At 37.4% G+C, this 25625-nt stretch overlaps 1 protein-coding gene across 1 annotated transcript; it reads left to right on the top strand.

Annotated features, from left to right (window-relative positions):
* Positions 1 to 82: 82 nt before the first annotated feature.
* LOC137258426 (sodium-coupled neutral amino acid transporter 7-like) lies at positions 83 to 24521 on the top strand. Its single transcript, XM_067796104.1, has 9 exons — positions 83 to 337; positions 4990 to 5111; positions 7820 to 8018; positions 11280 to 11421; positions 12311 to 12403; positions 12994 to 13051; positions 14342 to 14601; positions 16070 to 16269; positions 22762 to 24521. The coding sequence occupies exons 1-9, from the start codon at positions 226 to 228 to the stop codon at positions 22965 to 22967; spliced, it is 1392 nt and encodes a 463-aa protein (XP_067652205.1). The 5' UTR covers positions 83 to 225; the 3' UTR covers positions 22968 to 24521.
* The last annotated feature ends 1104 nt before the right edge of the window (positions 24522 to 25625 follow it).

A 25625-nucleotide genomic window follows, 5' to 3' on the forward strand; every position in this document is an offset into this window, starting at 1 on the left:
CTATGAATATCTTTAGGCTGTTTTACAGTATAATTTACTTTATTTTATTGGCCCTTTCCATTTTAAAATATTTATCGCTTACACTTTCAGTCACATGACTTAATCATGGCGGATGCAACTTTCTACGCCATGCAAAATATAAACATGATGGTTATGACATTTTATGTTTAGGGTTAATGTTTAAAGACTGTGGACGTAACATTTCGGTTTTTGAATAGCCTAACCATGTCTCTCCAAGCTCCTGATATAGCTGACGAAATAGTCATTTCCCAAGATGAGGAAGAAGTTGGGTTGCTGACAGGAAGAAAGGGGAAAGATGCACCTGCAATTATCAAAGGTTTTAAGTTTTGTTCATGGTGTAACTAGCATTAAAGATAATACGAGTTTGCATGTAGATCATGTAGACTTCCTTGCAATTAAACAAGCGTTCGTTTGTGTTACACTTGGGCAGAGACAAACAATTAACTCTAAGTGCAGACGTATATGTACCTACATGTATATCTAAATTTTGATTTAAGGTGTACATTTTCATGTTTACATATAAATTTTGTTGGGTCTACATTGCATACATTGCTTAGTAATGAATGTTTAATTTTAACAGAAGCTGATTCCAAGCATGGTAACTTTTCAAAGCTTTATGATTTTTTTGTTGTTAATAATCCAAATGACAAGTCCAGTTGTGTTTCATTATCATGTCCGAAGCACAAAGTCCTCACCCATATATATCTCCCATATTTATGCATCACGCATTTAGCATGAATATCTGTGTAGGGAAATTATCACCTTCTTCACATTCATTATTATAACATGCTCCATTTGGCTGAGGTTTTCTCAGATTTCTAGCTGATTTGTTTCAAATGTCCCAACGAACCAACAAGAAAGCCTGTCTGTGAGCAATAATAAAATATTGCTGATATTCCACACAAGAGAGAGACTGAGGTGTAATGGAATAAATATTTTAATGCCTGTATGAATGCCTATTACAATATACAAACTGTTTGAATAGATTATGCTAGTCATAAAAGACTCAATAGCCAGTGTCACATGTCTAGTTGGTACCGGACAGCTAATGGACTCTACATAGTGAAAATGGACCATCTGTACTTAATACATTTTGTACTGAGACAATATGTTCACTACTAAACCTGATTGGTAATCATTGATGAGTTAGAGCTAGCTGCTGTTTCCTGGATTCAGATGAAGGTATTTATTCATTACTGTACTTCAGATAACCTCAAGTATGATAATCATCATAATGCAAATATGTTTGTCATGGTTTTACAATTTGTTAAATAAATGCTAAAACATGTTTGTATATGTAACATGGTGCTATGCATACACAGGTGGTGTTTGTGTTAGAAAAACATGGCACTATAATACCTTGCATATTTCCGATTTAATTAAGTATACTCTCTTTGGGTGATCGTTAAAGCTGTAAACACAATGATCACTTTCTAATAGAGGTTATCTATTGAATTCAAGTAGTTGCACATCGTAAGTTATCATTCCAATTAATATTTATTGGATTGGAATTTCAGAAGTTAGAAAGTACAATACTGACTATATTTTTAGATAACATCTTTTATTTTGTGAGTGAGACATTCTGTTTTTTCTGTTCAAGTAACTCTGCTTGACAAGTTTATTGATATTACAGTGATCATTTGTTTAGATATTGGTTCAAATGTGTTAATAACTTTCATCATTGTCATCACTGAACCTATCTCAAATGTAAGAAATCATTAAAAGTGAAAAAATGTTCTATAGGCAAGTAGTTATCCCATGTCATCAGACTTTAAGTACTAAAATGCTTAAGGAATACTGAATTAATCAACAAATATATTCTGTTTACAGATGTATTTGATTGTTTTTGTGAACAGATAAAAGGGTAAGTTTGTGTACAGGCTGTCCAAGTTTGTGTGAAGATCAGCCCAAATTTGTGTGATCAGGTCAGTCATTTCTTGTGTGTACAGGTGTGTACTCATTTGAAAATATTATGGGATTAATTACCCATTATCATCTCGCTGAATGTCTTAAATATGTTTAATTGGATAGTATGTATACAGTGTGGTGTACGCAGATATCCTGCACAGGTATATAGAGTGAGCTGTGTTATGAGAGAGTAATATGACACTGTGATAAAACTGTTGACCTGGTGAAAAGCATTTTAGCCCTGAGTTTAGATAAACTGGCTCAACACTGGTAAGTATTTTCCTACACAAAAGTAACTTTGATCACATAATTTTATCAGTATAAAAAGTTATAATTGATAATGCTGAATTTAGAGAACAATTCATCTGCCAACTGTGTGTTGAAAAGCTGCTTGTAAAAACCAGGATAGCTGCATGAAATTTTAATGAGCCACACCATCAAAGTGAAGCCATGTGTCAAATTATTGTTCTCGTTCTAACTGACATTTTAGTGACTGATGAAAAGAAAGATTTAGCATTACTTTTTTGAAGGAAAACATCCAAACTTTACTAGTGAGAATTCAAATTGAAAAGTTTGAATTTGTTCTAAACTTATGTTCCTAGGAATCATATTCTTTGAAAGACTAATAATTCATCATGAGACTTTCAACACCCAAATATTTTTTATCTTCATGTAAGCACATGTTTTGGGTTTTTTTAAGTTGTGTTTCATTCATATCTGACTGTTTTGATCCTATACTATGTAATCCTAATTCTTATGATGGCCATATTTGATTATTTCTTTTTCTATGGCTGAAAGCTATTAACACACTTTCTTTTTATGGATTCCCATAGATATGATCAAATGACTGTTGTTTTTGAAGTTGCATATGATATTTCAGTGAGAAAAAAGTGTGGTGTTATTGTCTTGTTAAAGAACAGCTTTTCATGATTCTCAAGTAACCTTGATCATAAATAAAAAAAAATGTCAGAAAGAAATCAACATATTTCACATCACTGCTGAGCAGAGACACATTTCTGCATGGATTACAAAACATTAATTGTATTCTGTCTCAGTATATTACAACTTCATTTCATTACAGTAGATTAAGTATAATCAACGGCACAAACAATTCTGTTGATAGTCATTTATTATTCTTTACACTAACTATTTTTCCTATTGAGGAACTGTTTTAGTATGTTAAGCCATCCCCAATTATCCATTTTCATTCATGAATAAAACCAACTTTCAGCTGCTACTGACAAGTGTTTGGTTCAATTGAGGTGTTGTACAGACAAATTCTTTATATTTGTATATTCCATGCCAATAATATGGTCTCTTATAAATGAGTGAGTGAGTTTGGATTTACGCTGCTTTTAGCAATATTCCAGCTATATTCCAGCAGCAGTGGACACCAGAAATGGGCTTAACACATTGTACCCACATCATCACTGTGGGAATCGAACACTGATCTTAACTGGCATGATGGGCAAACCAACAGACTACCTTACTGCCATGGTCTCTGATAACAGGTAAATCCTCTTTTTGATGAAAATGACATGATCACAAGTTCTAGACGTCAGCCGCCTAACCCGCTCAGCCACCGCGACTTCCACAAAAGTGGCGTGGAAGTCGCGGTGGCTCAGCGGGTTAGGCGGCATGGAAGTCGTGGTGGCTGAGCGGGTTAGGCGGCTGACTTTGTGTGCTGGCGATTAGGTGCCTGACTCTGAGGGTGCAGGTTTGAATCCCGGATGGGACTCAACCAAAAAAGTAATAGAATTTGTACTTTACTGAGGAAGTGAAATCCCAAATATGACATATGTTGCATTTGATCACTTCCTAAATGGCATCAGTTTGGCTTTTCTTCCTTCCTACACTGGTGCAATATACTCACTCATTCACTTCAGTCACGATCTCCCTTACTGATTGGCAGTGATGCTTCAGAAAACTGAACTTCCCTGTAATTACAGTAAACCTCATTATCCAGGACACTCATTAATCTGGAATTTCCGGACATGATATGCTGAGAATGGGATTTCAGTTAGATTAGGCCTCCAGCTAATTAAGCTGGTAATGATAAGTGAGGATCAAGGAGTTGAAGTGAAACAGCGTAATCTGGACACCTGTTAATCTGGAATACCCACTTCGAATATGAATTGCTGGGAATGCTAAAAGGGCCTTTCCATTGAGGAGTTTGGGCATTTGAATAGGCTCCAGCAATCTAAACTGGTCATGAGAGGCAATGAACATGAATTACAGTGGAACAGTATTAGTGTGGACATATGTTAATCTGGAAATCGCATATCTTAGACATGGTGGAAGTGTTATAAGAAGTGAAGAAAAATGGATTAGGTTGTCAGGTTATGCTCCATTGATGAATGTGTATCATACCTCTGTTCATTGCTTCTGTTCACCCTGCAGTGCAGAGTTCAGCGATGTATAAGTGGCCAATTATTGTTATTATTATCATTAAAGCGTGAGGGATCATTGCTCACAGTCTCGATCGCCAGTTCGTGTACATGGACACTCAGCGCAGGGTTACAAAACAAACAGAAACAAACTACATGTACTTACCTTGATTCCTTAACCAAAATTAATTAATCCTGATGATTTAATTGGAAGACTGCTGTCCAGAATTTTGAGGTTTCACTCTGCACCAAAGCATATAAAGTTTTACCTGTACGAATTGAAAACTGAACTATTGACGTATGCTGTTACGTCAATAGAGGATTGAAGCACATTCCTGATTTAAGTGTTTGATATTCTGCACCAGTATTTTCATTACTGCTTAACCAACCAGATATATATATATGAATAATTCAAAGCGATTGCATTAGCTTCGAGGAAAAATCCTTTAAACTACACTTTCGTTGTATTGACATTACAAACAGTGTGCCATAGAGTATTACATATGCTGTATTCAATCAAACATTGAAGTTTTGGCAAAGTCTGATGTCTACAAGAATCATTCTAGACCTCAGTTATGAATAGTAAGTATCCCAAAATTTTGTTTCAGTTGACAGAAAGTGGAATTTAGATCTGTCCTATAGAAATGTTTACACTATTTTGGTTTCTTCTCAGGGTCTTCCTGGTTTTCCTCTGCCTTCCTGGTGGTCAATGCCGCCCTGGGGGCAGGACTTCTCAACTTCCCTCAGGCGTACGACCAGGCTGGAGGTGTCCTCATTGCCATTATCATCCAAACAGTGAGTATTGAGAGCTGCTTACGTCCCAATGGATAATGTAGTCATTCATTTCATTACTCAAAGACAAGGTCAGCCTAAATTTCAAAAGCCGAATAAGGAATGAACTGTGCTGTGGGGCACCTTTCATGAAGCAACCTTTACTAAGGTTAAACTTAGTCACATTTTTTAACACTTCACAAAGGTAACCTTAGTGACTTAAATTATGGTCACCTTATAATTAGTACATTTTCCAAGGGTATATATCTATCCATGTCATTTACTACAGAAAATATTCTGAAAATATTTTACAGTTGTGGTAGCTAGATGACGTCTGTATAGTTCATGATCAATCAAACTTAACTTGCACAGATCATCCTACCCATTTATCTAACACTAAATGTGACTAGGCTCGAGCATGCTTTAAGCCAGTGAATAATGTCGTTCTTTTCTGCAATGACACTAAATGAATCAACAGTGACCTGCAAGTCATGGTTTTATTGAATTTGCTTTTACACATGTTTATGTTTACCTCACGACAAGTAATTCACTAATTGCTTCATTTTAACACCATATCACAATTTCCTATTTTAAATACATGGCTGCTTACATGTTGACAGGGCCAGCAACATTTTTTAGTTGTCAGCCATGTGGGCTTCCTTTCTTTTTGTTGGATTTTCATACACTGCTATTGGTCAGTAAAGTTCTAACTATATGCAATGTTTAAACCCTTTTTGACAAATACATTGCCATTTAGAAAGTCAAATGTAACATATTATATTTTCTCAGTAAAGTACAGACTCTAGTACTTTTGATTAGTTGAGTCCCATCCAGGATTCAAAACCACACCCTCAGAGTCTGGCACCTAATCGGCAACACACAAAGTCGGCCATCTACCCCATTCAGCCACTGTGGCTTTCACAAATACAGCAGTTGGACTATTGGTGGTGTTGACCCTTCACTTGTGTCCCCCTCTGACAAGGGTAAACTGGCACGTCTCCCACATCCGAAAACTACAAATACTTACTGCCATTTTGAAAGTGGTCAATAGTGCTAGCATCAAGACTTGACTTAGAGAGTGTAGTCCTATAAAGAGAGAATGAGTGAATTTAGTGTTACGTCACATTCAGCAGTATTCCAGCTGTATGGTTGTGGGCTCTAAATAATCGAGTCTGGACCAGACAATCCCGTGATCAACAGCATCAGCATCGATCAACACAATTCGGAAAAGATGACATGTAAATTAACCAAGTCACTCAATCTCATTAGTCGCCTCTTAAAACAAGCATCAAGCATTGGTTGCGGAAGGTCAGTTCCCTCTCAGATCTTCACAGGTTAGTCCCAAATTTAACATGTTACCCTTTGGGTGATTTTTAAGGGATTGGAATTGCTATGTTTATCATGCACTACTACACTATGACTTACTGAAAGGAGCATGTGAACTAGATTCAGATTCTCAGATTAACTGTTAATGTTCAACACTACAGTGATCTTTTAATACACTCACTGCCTCTAAACTTCATGCACTGTACTCCAACATTTGCCATTTGTAAGTTGCGGTGATGTGTGTAATTACCCATGCTGCTTGGGCTTGACGTCGAACTGAGGTACTTCGGTACACACATGTTACATTTATATCTTACAGATGTAGTTCACCGAATAATTAAAATCATCACACAGCCTTCTGTGAGTGAGACATTATAAATGACTCAAGTTTGTGCATCAGTGGGATCAGGGTGCAACCTTGTAGTGTATTTAGACATGATTTTCATGTAAGGGTTTCACTTTGGACTCAATATACACTCAAACAGTGGGTGATAGAAAAATCCCAGTTTGTGGAATAAGCTGCCACAATAGGTCAAGAGTGCAGAGACCTACTGATGATTTTGTAGCTTTTCGAAAACCTGCCTCTTCTATAATTCCTACATCTGCAATATTCAAAGCTGACATACTGATCAGGAACTTGCCATTGAGCACCAAAAGTTGGAAGTTTGGTGCAATACAAATCAATCATTATTATTAACTATTATTATACAATAGTTTCACCATGACCTCTGTACAATAGTTTCACCATGAACACTATACTATAGTTTTACAATAGGCACTATACAAAATTTTCAACAAAGAGTCATTTCATGCAATAGTCTCAACAAGAATTCTATAAGAGTAGTTTCACAGTGGACACCATACAGTAGTTTGACCAGGACTCTGCAACAATAGTGTGGCCAAGGGCACTGTAATAGTAGTTTCACGATGTACACTATACAGTAGTTTGACTAAGGACACTATCACAATAGTTTCACAATGTACACTATACAATAGTTTGACTATGGACACTATCACAATAGTTTCACAATGTACACTATACAATAGTTTGACTAAGGACACTATTACAATAGTTTCCACAAAGTCATTATAACAATAGTTTCAAAAGGGAGACGTCATCAACAGTTTCACAATGGCCACTACTCGAAAGCTTCACCTAGGACACTATACAATAGACTACAATTCAATGGTGCAAACAACTGTTTTGAGTTTTCAACATCTTAAGCCAATATGCTGACCAAAAGGTCAAATGTTGCTGAAATTAGTGATTTAAACAAGCTTAGTAAGGTTTCTAAATTTTCATATTTAAATGAGGATAGATGGGGAGGCATGGGGTATCAAAAACCTGTTCGTTCGCTCACTCACTCACTCACTCACTCACTCACACAGATATCTAACTATTTCAGATAATGATGGCATTTGTTGTAATGGCCATCTTTGTCCTGGCGTACATCTCTGACCTGAATCACAGCGCCACGTACCAGGACGTCATGTTGTCAGCGTGTGGAAGGAAAGCACAACTAGCATCAGCCTTTACACTGCTGATGTACTGTTTCGGGACATGCATCACTTTCCTGATCATCATAGGCGACCAGTGGGAGGAATGTAAGTGCAAGGGGAGGTAACTGTCAATAAACCTCATCAGGTTGCTGATAGGGGTCGTTGTCGTCATTGTCAGCAAGGGTACTACCTATATGTACCACAGGGTCCAGGTGCATTTGACGTGACACCCACCATAAATTACCGTAAGGCTCAATGCAAGAATTTCTGATCTCATGCAAGGTGTCTTTTAAAAAAGCAGAAATCAAGGTACAGGTCATGGAGAAAATCGGACAGCACAGGTAACCAACAGATCAGACATGTTAGCAAAGCTTCATGGCCACGTTATCAAGTTACGGACTCCGGTGAGACATTGTGTTCTGAATCCGACAGCAGGTCTGGGCTAACTGTAAGGACTTTGTCGTGTCAGGCCCATTGTCATACCTCTGACCGATTCCACTTCTGAGTCTGACTCCATGATTGAGAAGCTGATGACACTTGAACACTACAAGCCATGTTACAACATAAATAATCTGTTATATGTTGAGAGGGTGTCACTCATGGTGATTGGTGTCAGGTGCCCGGGCAATAGAGATATCAGATAAGATAATCCTTTAGAGGAATTAAACTGGGGAAGTAAACTACATATCATAACAATTTATCAATGATACCCGGTCCTGTCGACTACTTATATATTTTGAGACATTTAATACAATGGCTGATTTAAGCTTATCTGTGGCTATCATACTCTTTTATCTCAACACACACTTTATGAAAGAAAGACACATAACTTGTTAATCAATAAATGAGACATATTCAACACATGTAAAGGTGTAAAATATCTTTGAGATGACCCCTTGTACCTGTAGGCTGCACATGTATTCCATGCCAAGTGAGTCGACAGGGCATCGTCGTCTGACGACCTAATTGCCATCTATAGTCTAATCTATTGTTTTCATTAGCTATTCATATATTTTACCAATTTTATGGGTAAACATGCTTTTCTAGATATCGTACAGACACTGTGTATTGCCAAGGCCAAGGCTCGTTGAATACAATGTTCATTCCTAATGCAGGATATTAACCATCCCAAAACACACCCACAGGATAGCTTATATTTACTTATACTTGCCACATAAATTCTCACTATACTACTTATTCTCATTGCTGTTGGAAGGAAAATGTTCCAAATGGCTGTCACTTCCATGGCCAAATGGACAAGATGCTGCTCTTGAATGTACAAGGGAGATAGCTCGGTTCATTAAAGGCTGCCAGTTGGAAGAGTGTATGTATGAATGGGATAACTCTCTATTCTTCACTCAACCTGTGTGAGAAATCACAGTGAATAAAAGAACAGCAGGGTAGAGGTGAAGGTCATGTGTGGAGTGATTCTGTGATCATCCTAGTTAAAAGTAGTTAATGTTAAGGAAATTAAGAAAAAGCCTGCGCTTACACATAATTGTTGTTAGAAAAGTTGGGAAATAAATATACACATGAGCATTAATTAAGCACCACCAAAAATAATTGTCAATTGTGACAAAAAGGGATCAAACCAGAGAAGTCAACCAGTTATATCTAAATACACATGCAGTTAGCATGAAATTCACTCGCTGACTCAAATGCATGCTTTTCATGCTAAAGTTCTGTCATGGTACAAGTTACTGAGAGGTATAAAAAGGTGAAATGAAGTATTCTCATTGCTTTCTTTTTGACGCATCAGTAAGTGAACAGTGCTGAAATTGAACTTTTTAGGACATGCCGAGGTGTAGGCTTTCTGAAAATACCAGATGGCAGATTATTGGTATGCATGAAGCTTGTTTGCCCTGTCGCAGCACTGGGTCTAGATTGAATATCAAGCACACTGTCATTAATTGCCTTGTAAGGAAACGTGGCCACTGGTTATGTCAAGGATCGTCCACGATCAGGAAGGCCGAGAAAGACCACTCCCCGTGATGACAATGCCCTAGTTTGCCTAGTGAAAGATAGGCCCACGACCAATGTCAAAGATCTCAGAGAACAATGGAGAGCGGGTGTTCATCTCTCAACCAGCACCATCTGAAGGAGGCTCAGATCCTCTGGACTGGACATGCATGTCATCCAATCAGATGTCCCTTACTCATTGATAGACACAAGGCTCAACGTTTGGCGTGGTGTAACAGCAAAACCACAATCTGAAGACATAGCGCTGAAGGCATTGGTCCAATGAAAGCTGTTTTCTTCCTTATGTTACTGATGGCCATTGGCAAGTTTGGAGAAGGATTAATAAAGCTTATCAACAGCGGATGATCCGCTGAACCCTTTGGCAGTGGCTCTGTAATGGTGTGTGGGTGTAGTTCCTGTCACTGTAAGCTGAATCTTCTCACCATTCAAGGGACACGCAATGGTCAGAGATACCAACAAGAAGTAATGGAAGCTGCTGTTGTCTCACATTTTAATAACCACCCCCTCGCCAGTCAGCCAGTATTTATGAACGATAATGCTAGGCCCCATAGTTCCAGAGCTGTTATTGCATACTTGCAGAACAACACAGTTGGCAGATTACCTGGCCTGTGAGAAGCCCTGATCTCAACCCAATTGAACATTTATGGGACCATCTGGGGCGTCAAGGAATGGCAGAGGATTCCAATTATACGCATTTGGCGTTTGATTTCCAGCATGAGGAGGAGGGTTGCAGCAGTTATCGGTGCGAGGGGAAGATACACTAAATACTGATGTCATCATTACTGTTGGCTTAGGATTGAACAGTGAACATTTTTTTAACTTTGGATACATTGGACCACAGACATTGTCTGACATTGAAATCCAGCTTGTCTTTCATGAGTTTATGAAATGGGATTTCATAGCGTGTTTGGTATTATGTGTATTACTCTCCAACATGAATTGACAGAAACTGCATACTAACAGCGTGATGACTCTCAGCTTTCTGTGAGTCAAGCAGGGTCTAATACAAAGGTGACAGAGGTATTAGCATTGTGATGTCATAACTGTAAACCATTATGATGTCTTAAGTCCAGCATCAAGCAATGTGTACTAACATTGTAGATTGATTAAGCAGTAATGTCTTCAACAGGTGAATAATTTATGTTGATTCAGTGTTAATATGACACAGTTATGTACTCCGTATCTATTACTACACAGTGCATACATGCCTGTCAGATACCAACATCTTAGTTGTTTCAAATAATATCTAATGAGCTAAAGCACCTGCAAAATCTGCATGCATCAGAAACAAAAAGGTAAGATGCACAGTGTTCATTTTGCATAGGTCATACAAGAAATAGACCACAGGTGTGCGAGGTAAGGGGAGATCACTCTTTTCTCTTCCAGTTTTCCTTTTCGTTGCCAAGGAGCTATATTGTGATGAGCAGCCAATCTACATGAATCGCATTTTCTGTGTTGTTGTGACATCAATCCTGTTCATCCTCCCTCTCTGTTTCCCCCGAAGGATCGACTTTCTAAAGTATGCCAGGTATGCTGACTTATTTTTGTGATTGATTGACATGTAGTCGAAGGTGCATGTTACCAACCTACAGAAGGCAATCATAGTTGGCAGACTAGGATAAATAGTCGATGAACCACACATATTGGACTATCAAATGGAGGGACAAGTTTGTGGAGTGCAGTGGTAAGGCACCTGACTATCACGCTGAATTGCCCAGGTTCAAACCCCAGTGAAGACATCTAGGTTCGGGTTTTGAGGTCGGAATATTTGCGTAGTATCCTTGGACAAGATACTTAGATCCACAATGTCTCAGTTCACCCAGCTGTAAAATGGGTACCCATGAGGATGTGCTGAGTGTTTATTGCATTGCACCTAGCAGACATGATGCCTGTGGAGTTGTACTAAAGTACTGGAAAGTACAATAGTAGCCTATGACTGGGGATAATAATGTATGTAGCACCATGAACAGGCACTGTGCCTGGATGTGAGATCCATACAAGCAAACTATTACTATTACTATCACCAGCACAATTTATTATAATAATTTTCAAATCACCTGATGTCCATACCTCCTGAAATTATGTGACGGCCATCCAGAGCTGGAAACAGCTTTTTGAAAGTTGTTGTGCACACTCTTTAGAAAGAGGGAGGGCACACTTCATCATCCCCAAGTTTCAATGGTCACTTAATAAACTTTCAGGACACACACCCCCTGGCCAGATACCTGATCTCCGGGTATCTGCTTCTTGTTTGGTTTCAGACATTTTTGGGATAGGAATTTATCTTGAAATATAATAATGTGGTCCGTAAAATATTAGGTACTACCACTTATTACCAGCACTATTATCTGTGTTACTGTCACATGATAGACTAATGCTGGTTTAAAACTCTTACATCTTCTGTTTATCTGTTTCAGTTTTGTTGGTGTAGTGGGGATTGTTTATGTTGTTGTCATGGTTACCGTGAAGTACTTTCTCCCTCATGATCCACCAGAGAGTGTGAAGACAACGTAAGTATTACATATTAAGCGGAAACAGTGGATTGTAGGAAAGTTTACATGTGAACGGGGATTACAGAATTGTAAGATATCACCCACTGCTAATAGTACATCAGATCTTGAATTTTGTCATTGTTTTGAGAACTTCCCATTTCCTATGCAAGGTGATAGTTGCAAAATAGGCACTGGAAGTAAAAACAAATGAAACCAAAAGGGAGATAACTCTTGGATCTTTTGTGCACTGACCACTGGCCAAAAAGATAGATTGTCTGGCGAATCCAGTTTATGGTAAAGTCTGGTGCAAGGGATGTCTATTTTATTTAATGTTAGGCATCGGGTAATGATGTTCACATATCCAAAACCATATTGTTGGTCATGGTTTGTAACCAAAGAGGATTTAGTGGTCAATTCCGACTCAGAGGGCATGTGTTCCTGTTCATATTTTCTGTGACTTATTTTCTGATACAGATCTGATTATTTATACAGCATTTATGTAGCTGCTTCCGGCAACATCTGTTAAAACATTCAAATACTCAGAATCATTAAATGAAGTTACATACCACAGTTGTGATAAAGAAATTGTATGTGGTCCTTCTTTTCAGACCTGATTCCTGGATGGACGTTTTTCTTGTTGTACCAACTATATGTTTTGCCTATCAGGTAAGTCAAACTTGAACAGCTGTTTAGTACAAGAAAAGTTATCTCCCCTTAGATGTCACATTTTAGCATTTTTAGGGACAGATCTTCCTGTCATGATTTAGGAACTGTGAGTTTCATACTACAATGATAGAAATACCTACCCTTTTTCATTGAAATTATTGAAATACGAATAATCCATTTGTTAGTTTGGTTCTGTGTTTAGTAACATAATAATTATCAAAAATAACATGTAAAAAGATAATTTACAAGTTTAATACATTTATCAAGACAGATTTCACAGGCATTAGCAGATTTCGGTTTCAAAGGGAAACCACTCCTGACTCATGTAGAAACTACGATTAGCTGCCGTTGAATTATTTAAAAGGTCACGGTATTTAATTATCACTTGCAGAAAGTTTTTGTCATTACCCTTCCCTTTATTATTAAAAAGGTATGACATTTCATACTTCTTCCAATGCGCAAAGATCCATTGTAGAATAGGCCTTCAGCAACACATGCTTGCCATAAAAGGCGACTATGGTTGTCATAAGAGGTGACAGACGGGATCAGGTGGTCAGGGTTGCTTCCTTGGTGGACACATGTCATCAGTTCCCAGTTGCAATGCTCAATGCTCGTGTTGTTGACCACTGGATTGTCTGGTCCAGACTCGATTATTTACAGGCTGCTGCCATGTATTTGGAATATTGCTGAATGCAGGGTAAAGCTAAACTCACTCAGTCACTCATCAGTTCGACTGCTCAAGGGTGCTTTGTTTTCCCCCCCACCCGATCATTGGATGGCCATAACTACGGCACATCATATTTTCAGTCTCAGCTCATTCATTCTTCTTCCATGAGAATGGTACTTTTGGTAATCCACTTGGTAATCATGTGGTCGTCTGCTGCAGTTGATAATGTTTGTCCATCAGACCTAGGGTACATTCTCTATGTTGGCAAAGAGGTTTAACAAAAAGTGAAGTTAGGTGAACTGGGATTTAACGTCGTGCTGAAGAATATTTCGCAGGCATGTGTGTGTATGTTTGGCTGCATGTACCAGGACAGGTTTTTTATTGCTCGCTGACATAGATAGCATGCCACAGTTAAGCATGAATACCCCACTCGAGCCTATTATAATAACTCCGATCTGACCAGTCCTTGTTTTACCCATTTATGCCAAGCTCCAGGAAGGGACCAACAAGTACCGTATTTTAATGCAGATGGACACTCTAAGCCCAGCAACACAGAGGCTGCACGTTGGCTTTTGTTTTGTATTTCCCATGGATGTGTAAATGCCTTTTCTTACTCTTCACAGTGCCATGTCAGTATTATACCTATTTACTCCTGTATGGAGAAGAGAAATGTGAAGGAGTTCGCAAAGACTGTATCCGTGGCGATGTTACTCTGCGTGGTCAGCTACACAGTGACAGCAGCACTAGGATACCTCCAGTTTGGTCAGAGTGTCACCAGCGATATATTGCTGTCCTTCAAGCCTGATATTCCGGTCATTGTTGCAGTGGTGTTCATTGCTATCAAGACCTACACAACATACCCAATTCTGCTGTTTTGTGGAAGGTTTGTATCAACTCTTTTTGCATCCTGATAAAAAATAGTGACAGTCATCAAGACATGATATTTCCTTATATTAAATGTGGTATTTCTCAAGGACTTTCTGCTTAGAAATGGTTCCAGCAGCTATGATATGAAGGCATAGTATTTCCTTTTTTCATGTGTGATGTTCCCTCGAGTTTCCTGGTTAGAAGTAGATTCCAGCAACTTATGGGGGTCATAAGAGGTCATAAGAGAGAACTCCCATGACAGGGTGGTCAGACTTGCAGAGTGAGTGAGTGAGTGAGTGAGTGAGTCAGCGAGCGAGCGAGCGAGCGCCTATGTGAGGAATTGAACCCATGTTTTTGGCATGACAGCTGAACGCTGGTCTTATGAACGAGGTCATAAGAGAGAACTCACATGACAGGGTGGTCAGACTTGCAGAGTGAGTGAGTGAGTGAGGGAGGGAGGGAGGGAGCGAGCGAGCGAGCATCTATGTAGGGAATCAAACCCATGTTTTTGGCATGACAGCTGAACGCTACCCCACCGTTCATTATTGCAGAGTGAGGTGTTATAAACATGAAGTTAAACTAATGACAATCTTGTCATGACTCACCATTCATCATAATTCAGTTTACCTGTAAAACAATCTGCTTTACAAATATTAGCATACTAAATTCATTTTTCATGTCAGTTGGTAAATGCATGCTGGGGTCATATTTTCAGTTGTGTCAGTTCTCATATAAATCAAAACATTATGCAGGTGAGTGAGTGAGTTAAGATTTAAGTCACAAAATTAAATATCAAAACTATTTTAACTATATAGGATAATACAATATATAAACAGGCTATAGATAGCCAACAACTGAAACTAGGGTCCATGGGGACTTAGAGTTTATTTACTTCCTGCATGGCCCAAGTTGGATTTTACACCGTTCCTTCAGATGTTAGCTGTTTTGGACAGAAATTGAAATAACATGTATGCTGCATTTAAAAATAGTATTACTTTTAAATTTACCATAATTGTTATGAGACTTTTGTACTGTCTCAGGAGGACAATAATTTGGCAGTACTTGAATGTGGAGGACAGAGCCACTAACAATATCTGTTGATAATCTGAACTACCAATCATATGACACCTCTTATCTAATTACAAAGCATATTGTTCTAAATTTATTATATTAACTGTATTTCCTTTAAAACAATATTAAATGATAATTGATATTATGACACTGAAATATTTATCCCTTGTCATGGAAAAATCAGATGATGAAGGTCCCTTAACTTTGACAAAGTGGTATTTGACTATACATTGATATATGTTGGTTTATACCTACATACAATCATGTTCAATGGTATGTATATGTAGGTCTGGAACCATAACATTTACCAATCGAGCAGTGAAAACATGAAGAAAATATGAAAAGAATGTGAAATGAAGTTTGTTGGCAAACTGTTTTCTATCAGAATATGAACAGATTGATTGTATTTGCAGGGCTGCGTTTGAATCCATCTGGATCTGTGCCAGAAAAATACCTCCAGAGGATGTTGCTCAAGGGGAAAGACTGCGACGCATTGTTACAACTATTATCTGGTTCGGACTGACTGTAGTGCTGGCAGTACTTATACCTAACATTGGAGTTGTTATACAGATGCTAGGAGCTTTGGCAGCAGTCTTCATCTTTATATTCCCAGGTAGGACAGAAGTGATATACTGTGTTGTTATATCAGTTATATCCAACATGGGAGTGGTTATTGGCAGTATATTCCCAGGTAGGGAAGAAGTGATATACTGTGTTATTATATCAGTTAATCCAACATTGAAGTGGTTATTGGCAGTATATTCCCAGGTAGGGAAGAAGTGAAATACTATGTTATTATATCAGTTATATCCAACATTGAAGTGGTTATTGGCAGTATATTCCCAGGTAGGGAAGAAGTGATATACTGTGTTATTATATCAGTTAATCCAACATTGAAGTGGTTATTGGCAGTATATTCCCAGGTAGGGAAGAAGTGAAATACTATGTTGTTATATCAGTTATATCCAACATTGAAGTGGTCATTGGCAGTATATTCCCAGGTAGGGAAGAAGTGATATACTGTGTTATTATATCAGTTAATCCAACATTGAAGTGGTTATTGGCAGTATATTCCCAGGTAGGGAAGAAGTGAAATACTATGTTATTATATCAGTTAATCCAACATTGAAGTGGTTATTGGCAGTATATTCCCAGGTAGGGAAGAAGTGAAATACTATGTTATTATATCAGTTAATCCAACATTGAAGTGGTTATTGGCAGTATATTCCCAGGTAGGGAAGAAGTGATATACTGTGTTATTATATCAGTTAATCCAACATTGAAGTGGTTATTGGCAGTATATTCCCAGGTAGGGAAGAAGTGAAATACTATGTTATTATATCAGTTAATCCAACATTGAAGTGGTTATTGGCAGTATATTCCCAGGTAGGGAAGAAGTGAAATACTATGTTGTTATATCAGTTATATCCAACATTGAAGTGGTCATTGGCAGTATATTCCCAGGTAGAACAGAAGTGATATACTATGTTGTTATATCAGTTAATCCAACATTGAAGTGGTTATTGGCAGTATATTCCCAGGTAGGGAAGAAGTGAAATACTATGTTGTTATATCAGTTAATCCAACATCGAAGTGGTTATTGGCAGTATATTCCCAGGTAGGGAAGAAGTGAAATACTATGTTGTTATATCAGTTAATCCAACATTGAAGTGGTTATTGGCAGTATATTCCCAGGTAGGGAAGAAGTGAAATACTATGTTGTTATATCAGTTATATCCAACATTGAAGTGGTTATTGGCAGTATATTCCCAGGTAGGGAAGAAGTGAAATACTATGTTGTTATATCAGCTATATCCAACATTGAAGTGGTTATTGGCAGTATATTCCCAGGTAGGGAAGAAGTGAAATACTATGTTGTTATATCAGTTAATCCAACATCGAAGTGGTTATTGGCAGTATATTCCCAGGTAGGGAAGAAGTGAAATACTATGTTATTATATCAGTTAATCCAACATCGAAGTGGTTATTGGCAGTATATTCCCAGGTAGGGAAGAAGTGAAATACTATGTTGTTATATCAGTTATATCCAACATGGGAGTGGTTATTGGCAGTATATTCCCAGGTAGGGAAGAAGTGAAATACTATGTTGTTATATCATTTATGTCCAACATCGAAGTGGTTATTGGCAGTATATTCCCAGGTAGAACAGAAGTGAAATACTATGTTATTATATCAGTTAATCCAACATCGAAGTGGTTATTGGCAGTATATTCCCAGGTAGGGAAGAAGTGAAATACTATGTTGTTATATCAGTTATATCCAACATTGAAGTGGTTATTGGCAGTATATTCCCAGGTAGGACAGAAGTGAAATACTGTGTTGTTATATCAGTTAATCCAACATTGAAGTGGTTATTGGCAGTATATTCCCAGGTAGGGAAGAAGTGAAATACTATGTTGTTATATCAGTTATATCCAACATTGAAGTGGTTATTGGCAGTATATTCCGAGGTAGGACAGAAGTGAAATACTGTGTTGTTATATCAGTTAATCCAACATCGAAGTGGTTATTGGCAGTATATTCCCAGGTAGGGAAGAAGTGAAATACTATGTTGTTATATCATTTATGTCCAACATCGAAGTGGTTATTGGCAGTATATTCCCAGGTAGAACAGAAGTGAAATACTATGTTATTATATCAGTTAATCCAACATCGAAGTGGTTATTGGCAGTATATTCCCAGGTAGGGAAGAAGTGAAATACTATGTTGTTATATCAGCTATATCCAACATTGAAGTGGTTATTGGCAGTATATTCCGAGGTAGGACAGAAGTGAAATACTGTGTTGTTATATCAGTTAATCCAACATCGAAGTGGTTATTGGCAGTATATTCCCAGGTAGGGAAGAAGTGAAATACTATGTTGTTATATCAGCTATATCCAACATTGAAGTGGTTATTGGCAGTATATTCCCAGGTAGGGAAGAAGTGAAATACTATGTTGTTATATCAGTTAATCCAACATCGAAGTGGTTATTGGCAGTATATTCCCAGGTAGGGAAGAAGTGAAATACTATGTTATTATATCAGTTAATCCAACATCGAAGTGGTTATTGGCAGTATATTCCCAGGTAGGGAAGAAGTGAAATACTATGTTGTTATATCAGTTATATCCAACATTGAAGTGGTTATTGGCAGTATATTCCCAGGTAGGGAAGAAGTGAAATACTATGTTGTTATATCAGTTATATCCAACATTGAAGTGGTTATTGGCAGTATATTCCGAGGTAGGACAGAAGTGAAATACTGTGTTGTTATATCAGTTAATCCAACATCGATAGTGGTTATTGGCAGTATATTCCCAGGTAGGGAAGAAGTGAAATACTATGTTGTTATATCAGTTATATCCAACATTGAAGTGGTTATTGGCAGTATATTCCCAGGTAGGACAGAAGTGAAATACTGTGTTGTTATATCAGTTAATCCAACATTGAAGTGGTTATTGGCAGTATATTCCCAGGTAGGGAAGAAGTGAAATACTATGTTGTTATATCATTTATGTCCAACATCAAAGTGGTTATTGGCAGTATATTCCCAGGTAGAACAGAAGTGAAATACTATGTTATTATATCAGTTAATCCAACATCGAAGTGGTTATTGGCAGTATATTCCCAGGTAGGGAAGAAGTGAAATACTATGTTGTTATATCAGTTATATCCAACATTGAAGTGGTTATTGGCAGTATATTCCCAGGTAGGACAGAAGTGAAATACTGTGTTGTTATATCAGTTAATCCAACATTGAAGTGGTTATTGGCAGTATATTCCCAGGTAGGGAAGAAGTGAAATACTATGTTGTTATATCAGTTTTATCCAACATTGAAGTGGTTATTGGCAGTATATTCCCAGGTAGGGAAGAAATGAAATACTATGTTGTTATATCAGTTTTATCCAACATCGAAGTGGTTATTGGCAGTATATTCCCAGGTAGGACAGAAGTGAAATACTGTGTTGTTATATCAGTTAATCCAACATTGAAGTGGTTATTGGCAGTATATTCCCAGGTAGGGAAGAAGTGAAATACTATGTTGTTATATCAGTTTTATCCAACATCGAAGTGGTTATTGGCAGTATATTCCCAGGTAGGACAGAAGTGAAATACTATGTTGTTATATCAGTTAATCCAACATTGAAGTGGTTATTGGCAGTATATTCCCAGGTAGGGAAGAAGTGAAATACTATGTTGTTATATCAGTTTTATCCAACATTGAAGTGGTTATTGGCAGTATATTCCCAGGTAGGGAAGAAGTGAAATACTATGTTGTTATATCAGTTTTATCCAACATTGAAGTGGTTATTGGCAGTATATTCCCAGGTAGGGAAGAAGTGAAATACTATGTTGTTATATCAGTTTTATCCAACATTGAAGTGGTTATTGGCAGTATATTCCCAGGTAGGGAAGAAGTGAAATACTGTGTTGTTATATCAGTTAATCCAACATCAAAGTGGTTATTGGCAGTATATTCCCAGGTAGGGAAGAAGTGAAATACTATGTTGTTATATCAGTTAATCCAACATCGAAGTGGTTATTGGCAGTATATTCCCAGGTAGGGAAGAAGTGAAATACTATGTTGTTATATCAGTTATATCCAACATTGAAGTGGTTATTGGTGGTATATTCCCAGGTAGAACAGAAGTGAAATACTATGTTGTTATATCAGTTTTATCCAACATTGAAGTGGTTATTGGCAGTATATTCCCAGGTAGGGAAGAAGTGAAATACTATGTTGTTATATCAGTTTTATCCAACATTGAAGTGGTTATTGGCAGTATATTCCCAGGTAGGACAGAAGTGAAATACTATGTTGTTATATCAGTTTTATCCAACATTGAAGTGGTTATTGGCAGTATATTCCGAGGTAGGACAGAAGTGAAATACTATGTTGTTATATCAGTTTTATCCAACATTGAAGTGGTTATTGGCAGTATATTCCCAGGTAGGACAGAAGTGAAATACTATGTTGTTATATCAGTTTTATCCAACATTGAAGTGGTTATTGGCAGTATATTCCCAGGTAGGACAGAAGTGAAATACTATGTTGTTATATCAGTTTTATCCAACATTGAAGTGGTTATTGGCAGTATATTCCCAGGTAGGGAAGAAGTGAAATACTATGTTGTTATATCAGTTTTATCCAACATTGAAGTGGTTATTGGCAGTATATTCCCAGGTAGGGAAGAAGTGAAATACTGTGTTGTTATATCAGTTAATCCAACATCAAAGTGGTTATTGGCAGTATATTCCCAGGTAGGGAAGAAGTGAAATACTATGTTGTTATATCAGTTAATCCAACATCGAAGTGGTTATTGGCAGTATATTCCCAGGTAGGGAAGAAGTGAAATACTATGTTGTTATATCAGTTATATCCAACATTGAAGTGGTTATTGGTGGTATATTCCCAGGTAGAACAGAAGTGAAATACTATGTTGTTATATCAGTTTTATCCAACATTGAAGTGGTTATTGGCAGTATATTCCCAGGTAGGGAAGAAGTGAAATACTATGTTGTTATATCAGTTTTATCCAACATTGAAGTGGTTATTGGCAGTATATTCCCAGGTAGGACAGAAGTGAAATACTATGTTGTTATATCAGTTTTATCCAACATTGAAGTGGTTATTGGCAGTATATTCCGAGGTAGGACAGAAGTGAAATACTATGTTGTTATATCAGTTTTATCCAACATTGAAGTGGTTATTGGCAGTATATTCCCAGGTAGGACAGAAGTGAAATACTATGTTGTTATATCAGTTTTATCCAACATTGAAGTGGTTATTGGCAGTATATTCCCAGGTAGAACAGAAGTGAAATACTATGTTGTTATATCAGTTTTATCCAACATTGAAGTGGTTATTGGCAGTATATTCCCAGGTAGGGAAGAAGTGAAATACTATGTTGTTATATCAGTTTTATCCAACATGGGAGTGGTTATACAGATCTCTGACAGCAGTCTTCAGTGGGGGATATAGTACATAATGAAATGGAATATCTTAAGAACCAAGAACTAGATTCTTTTTGTATTTGGTCGCTCTGTTCATCACAGTATAAGAAAGGTCCCAAGACTTTACCCTTGTAAGCAAGATATCTCAGTTAATCCAACATCACTGATTTTTTTCATATTCAACAGATTTATCTAGGGATTTCTTTTCTTTGTATTCAACAGATTTATCTAGAGATTTATCTAGGAAAGGCACAAAGCCCAGTCAGTTTTGGTGACCTTCACATAATTTTCAAGGTCATGGTTACACTTTGAAGATTACAGCATGTTAACCTGCAAATTAAGCTATCTCAAGAACCGTTATCTGGATTTTCTTCATATTCAGTCTTAAGCTTTATCCAGGGAACCTGCAGGTCCCGGTCAATTTGGGTGACCTTCAATTCATGGTCATGCCAGCACTTTGAAGATTCAGCATGTTATCCTGCATTTTAAGCTTGTCAGTGAGATACCGCAAGAACCATTGTCATGATTTTCTTCATACTTGACATCAAACCTTATGTAGGAAAGGTTCAGTCAGTTTGGGTGTCCATCCCATAATCTTCAAGGTCGCTGTGACTCTTTGAAGATTCAGCATGTTATCCTGCATTTTAAGCTTGTCAGTGAGATACCGCAAGAACCATTCTCATGATTTTCTTCATACTTGACATCAAACCTTATGTAGGAAAGGTTCAGTCAGTTTGGGTGTCCATCCCATAATCTTCAAGGTCGCTGTGACTCTTTGAAGATTTCAGCATGTTAACCGAAATTGTCAGCAAGATATCTCATTGACGGTTCATTGGATTTTCTTCAAAGACTTTCAAGTCTTCCCTTGAATGTTTTTCAATAACAATTTTAATAGTACTATTTTTGCATATTTCATACACCATGACTTTCATGTCAAGGTCAGTCAGTCTTGAAAATGTTTGTGTATTTGAACAAATACATGTATGAGCAAGATGTCAAGGAAGATTGACTGGTCATGTTTCTGTTGACATTTAACTTCATCATAAACTTTTATGAGTTTGATTTGATAGTTTGCAGTGGTAGATTATGTTGATTCAGATTCATGTACATAGATTAAAATGATCAAATTACGATCTCTTATTTCAGGGATGTGCCTGTTGAAGACATCCCATAGTCGACTAGCAGATTCTACATCAGCTGAAGAACACCGGAAGTACAAGTTTTTCCTATACTTTTCCTGCTTTTTCATCACCTTGGGAGCATTTATCTTTGGTTTGACCTTTACTCAGGCTCTAATGAAGGACCTTGCCCCTGCTGGCATCAAACCTGACAAATCAAAGTTCACATGTTGACAATCAGAGGTCAAGGTACTGACCTTCAGAAGTCATAAGGTGTTGACCTTCAGAGGTCATCACATTCCATGAGCAGCAGCGCAGTTTGCAGCCCATCAAATATCCTGATCAACTCTTCCAATCAACTTATTAATCCCACTCATCATGGTAGCTGCTTGCACTTAGGCAACATGTGATGGGAAAAATATTTTTCTGAGACTATGTCAGAGTGACAAGGGTCATTTTTACACAACGATATGTTTCAACCCATACGGCTGACCCTAATGGTAGTTATTGCAAAGTATGAAATGGCTGTCCTACGAATGCTTGTAGAGTTGGTAGTGTGGCTATGTGAATAAGTCAGAAATTCTGCCTTTCCTTGTTTGTGTTGAGTGCGGAAAATGGAGGTAGGTGCATGCTATAACACAGCTATATCTCCAGACATGGTGTTGGGGTTACAGATAGTGGTGAGATTCAAGAGGGCACAGTCTTCAAGCCACTGCAGTTTGTTGTATGAAGTTACTGCCCTTGGACAGACAGGAACTGTGCATTGGAATGCCTGATTTTATAAATCATAACTCTTGGTTTGCCATCTACAGTCTGTTCTCCATGGTTTCAACTCTGTGGCAAAAGTCTAACACCCTCATGACTTTCTAACCTAGGACACTGGAGTATTAGTCATTATATTATTATCATAAGGAGGGGTCAATTTGACCCACTGAATAGATGTGGAATAGATGTGTGATGTATGTTAAGTTAAACTTTAGGTAGTGATCACAATGTGATAAACACATATAAAACCAATTACTGATGTGCCATAATACTTTCAACTTATCATTATTTATGGCTTGAGGGGCAGGGAGGTGTCACCCATTTGTTTTCTTGGGAGGTAGGGGATCAACGATTTTGTACACATATACAGGGGGAAATAGTTAAGCACTTTTGTGCATTAGAATATTAAAATATTGTAATTAAAAAATATGGTAGGGGTGAGGGTTCATTGCTTTTATTCATGACATGCAGGGGGGTACATGTTCTTCCTTAAAAATCATCATCACCCAGTTGCGCAGATCAATGCTCATGCTGTTGATCACTGGAATGTCTGGTGCAGGGTCGATAATTGACAGATTGCTGCCATATAGCTGTAATATTGCTGAATGCGGCGTAAAACTAAACTCACTCACTCTTTTTCTATGAGCACTATTTTCATCCTTGTTGGTTTTACCAAAATGGTCTACACTGACCCAGATCACAACTTCAAACCAAAGCTCAGTGATATATACTGGACAAAACTAGATAGGGATATATGTAAAGTTTGAAATTATGAATAATGATCTATTTATTCATTGACACAATCATGACATATTAATCATATAAATACCACTGTCCTTAACTTATTTTGTCCAGTATAGCTAAAATACTCTTAATAGCAGTGTCCACCCAAAATATCCTCTCATGAAATCACTTGATACCTCACCATCAGCCATAAAAATATATTTTTTTGGAAGCAAGGAAATATATATCCTTCTTTATGTGAGTTGTTTTGCATAAACAAATAAACCTCAAGCTGAGAAATTTTCCTGTTTTCTTTCTGTTCACTGTGACAGAAACTGTTTCTTCTTGTATAAATCTTTTAAAAACTTTTACCACGTGGTTGTTTTAGATATAGTATTCAACCTATGCAAGGGATATTCAGATGTCATATTTAGAAATACACTTGATGTTGTTTTTTTGGGTTTTTTTTTTATTGTTTTGTTTTGTTTTGGGGTTTTTTTTATTAGAGATGGTAAATGGTATCAAAAGAGTAATGGTATGTAGCTTAGTATTGATTGTTCAGTCTTCAGGGATGAGGGGCTGTATTATACTGCTATACTCATTTAGATAGGTTATCTGTCACAGAGCATACACCTTGAAATCGTTGGTGTTTAATTCACATCACTTTACACATCAAATATTCATGGAATACTGTCTCAGCCATCTTGATGTATCTGTTGTTCTTTTAAATTACATGAAATTGTTTAGTTTCAGCAGGGAGACTATTTAGAGGGGGAGAAGAAACTCCTCGAAAAGCCGCTGAACGTATGTCTCGGGTCGTTACGTAACCAGTGTAGCCAATATGGTGGCAGCATAGTAAGATTGAGCCCGGTTTTTTCAACAGCTGATTAAGTTCGCTGAGTGATGTAACAACTGAAATCCAACAGGTAGAGGAACTATTTTATCACTTCAGTTTAAGTCATATAATTGGTATTAGTGTCCGTATTATGCCAGTAGGTTTGTAGTAAAGTTTCAAGTCGGTAAGTTATAGCCCACTGGCTTCTGTTCTCGATTCACCGCCAAGATAGACTAAATTGTTCCGATAAAAACTTCTTTCGTTTAATTTTTAGGAGAACATACCTTTAGTTGAAAGGTATTTGCAAGTAATAGTGACGGTTTTATGACTTAAAAAATTGTTAGGGTGTAATTGAGGTGTGTGAAAAATATGTCATTTCGGCATTGAAATACCATACGCCTGTGTTTGAGTATTCCTAGTTACTTCCTCAAAAACATTTTTCACATACACCTTTAATTCATAAGAGGGGAATATACTATCTGGTGAAATATGTTTGCAAGTAATTGTGATAGTTTCATAATCTAAAAAAGAATGTTAGGGTGTATTTGAGGTGTGTGAAAATATGACAT

The sequence above is a fragment of the Haliotis asinina genome, chromosome 12 (genome assembly GCF_037392515.1).
Source record: "Haliotis asinina isolate JCU_RB_2024 chromosome 12, JCU_Hal_asi_v2, whole genome shotgun sequence".
Classification (NCBI taxonomy): domain Eukaryota; kingdom Metazoa; phylum Mollusca; class Gastropoda; order Lepetellida; family Haliotidae; genus Haliotis; species Haliotis asinina.

Bases quoted from the DNA above. Each gene is read 5' to 3' on its own strand.
- LOC137258426 (XM_067796104.1), top strand. From the start codon at position 226: ATGTCTCTCCAAGCTCCTGATATAGCTGACGAAATAGTCATTTCCCAA. The intron at 12,404-12,993 runs GTAAGTATTACA...CCTTCTTTTCAG, and splicing joins CCAGAGAGTGTGAAGACAAC to ACCTGATTCCTGGATGGACG. The intron at 16,270-22,761 runs GTAGGACAGAAG...CTCTTATTTCAG, and splicing joins CTTCATCTTTATATTCCCAG to GGATGTGCCTGTTGAAGACA.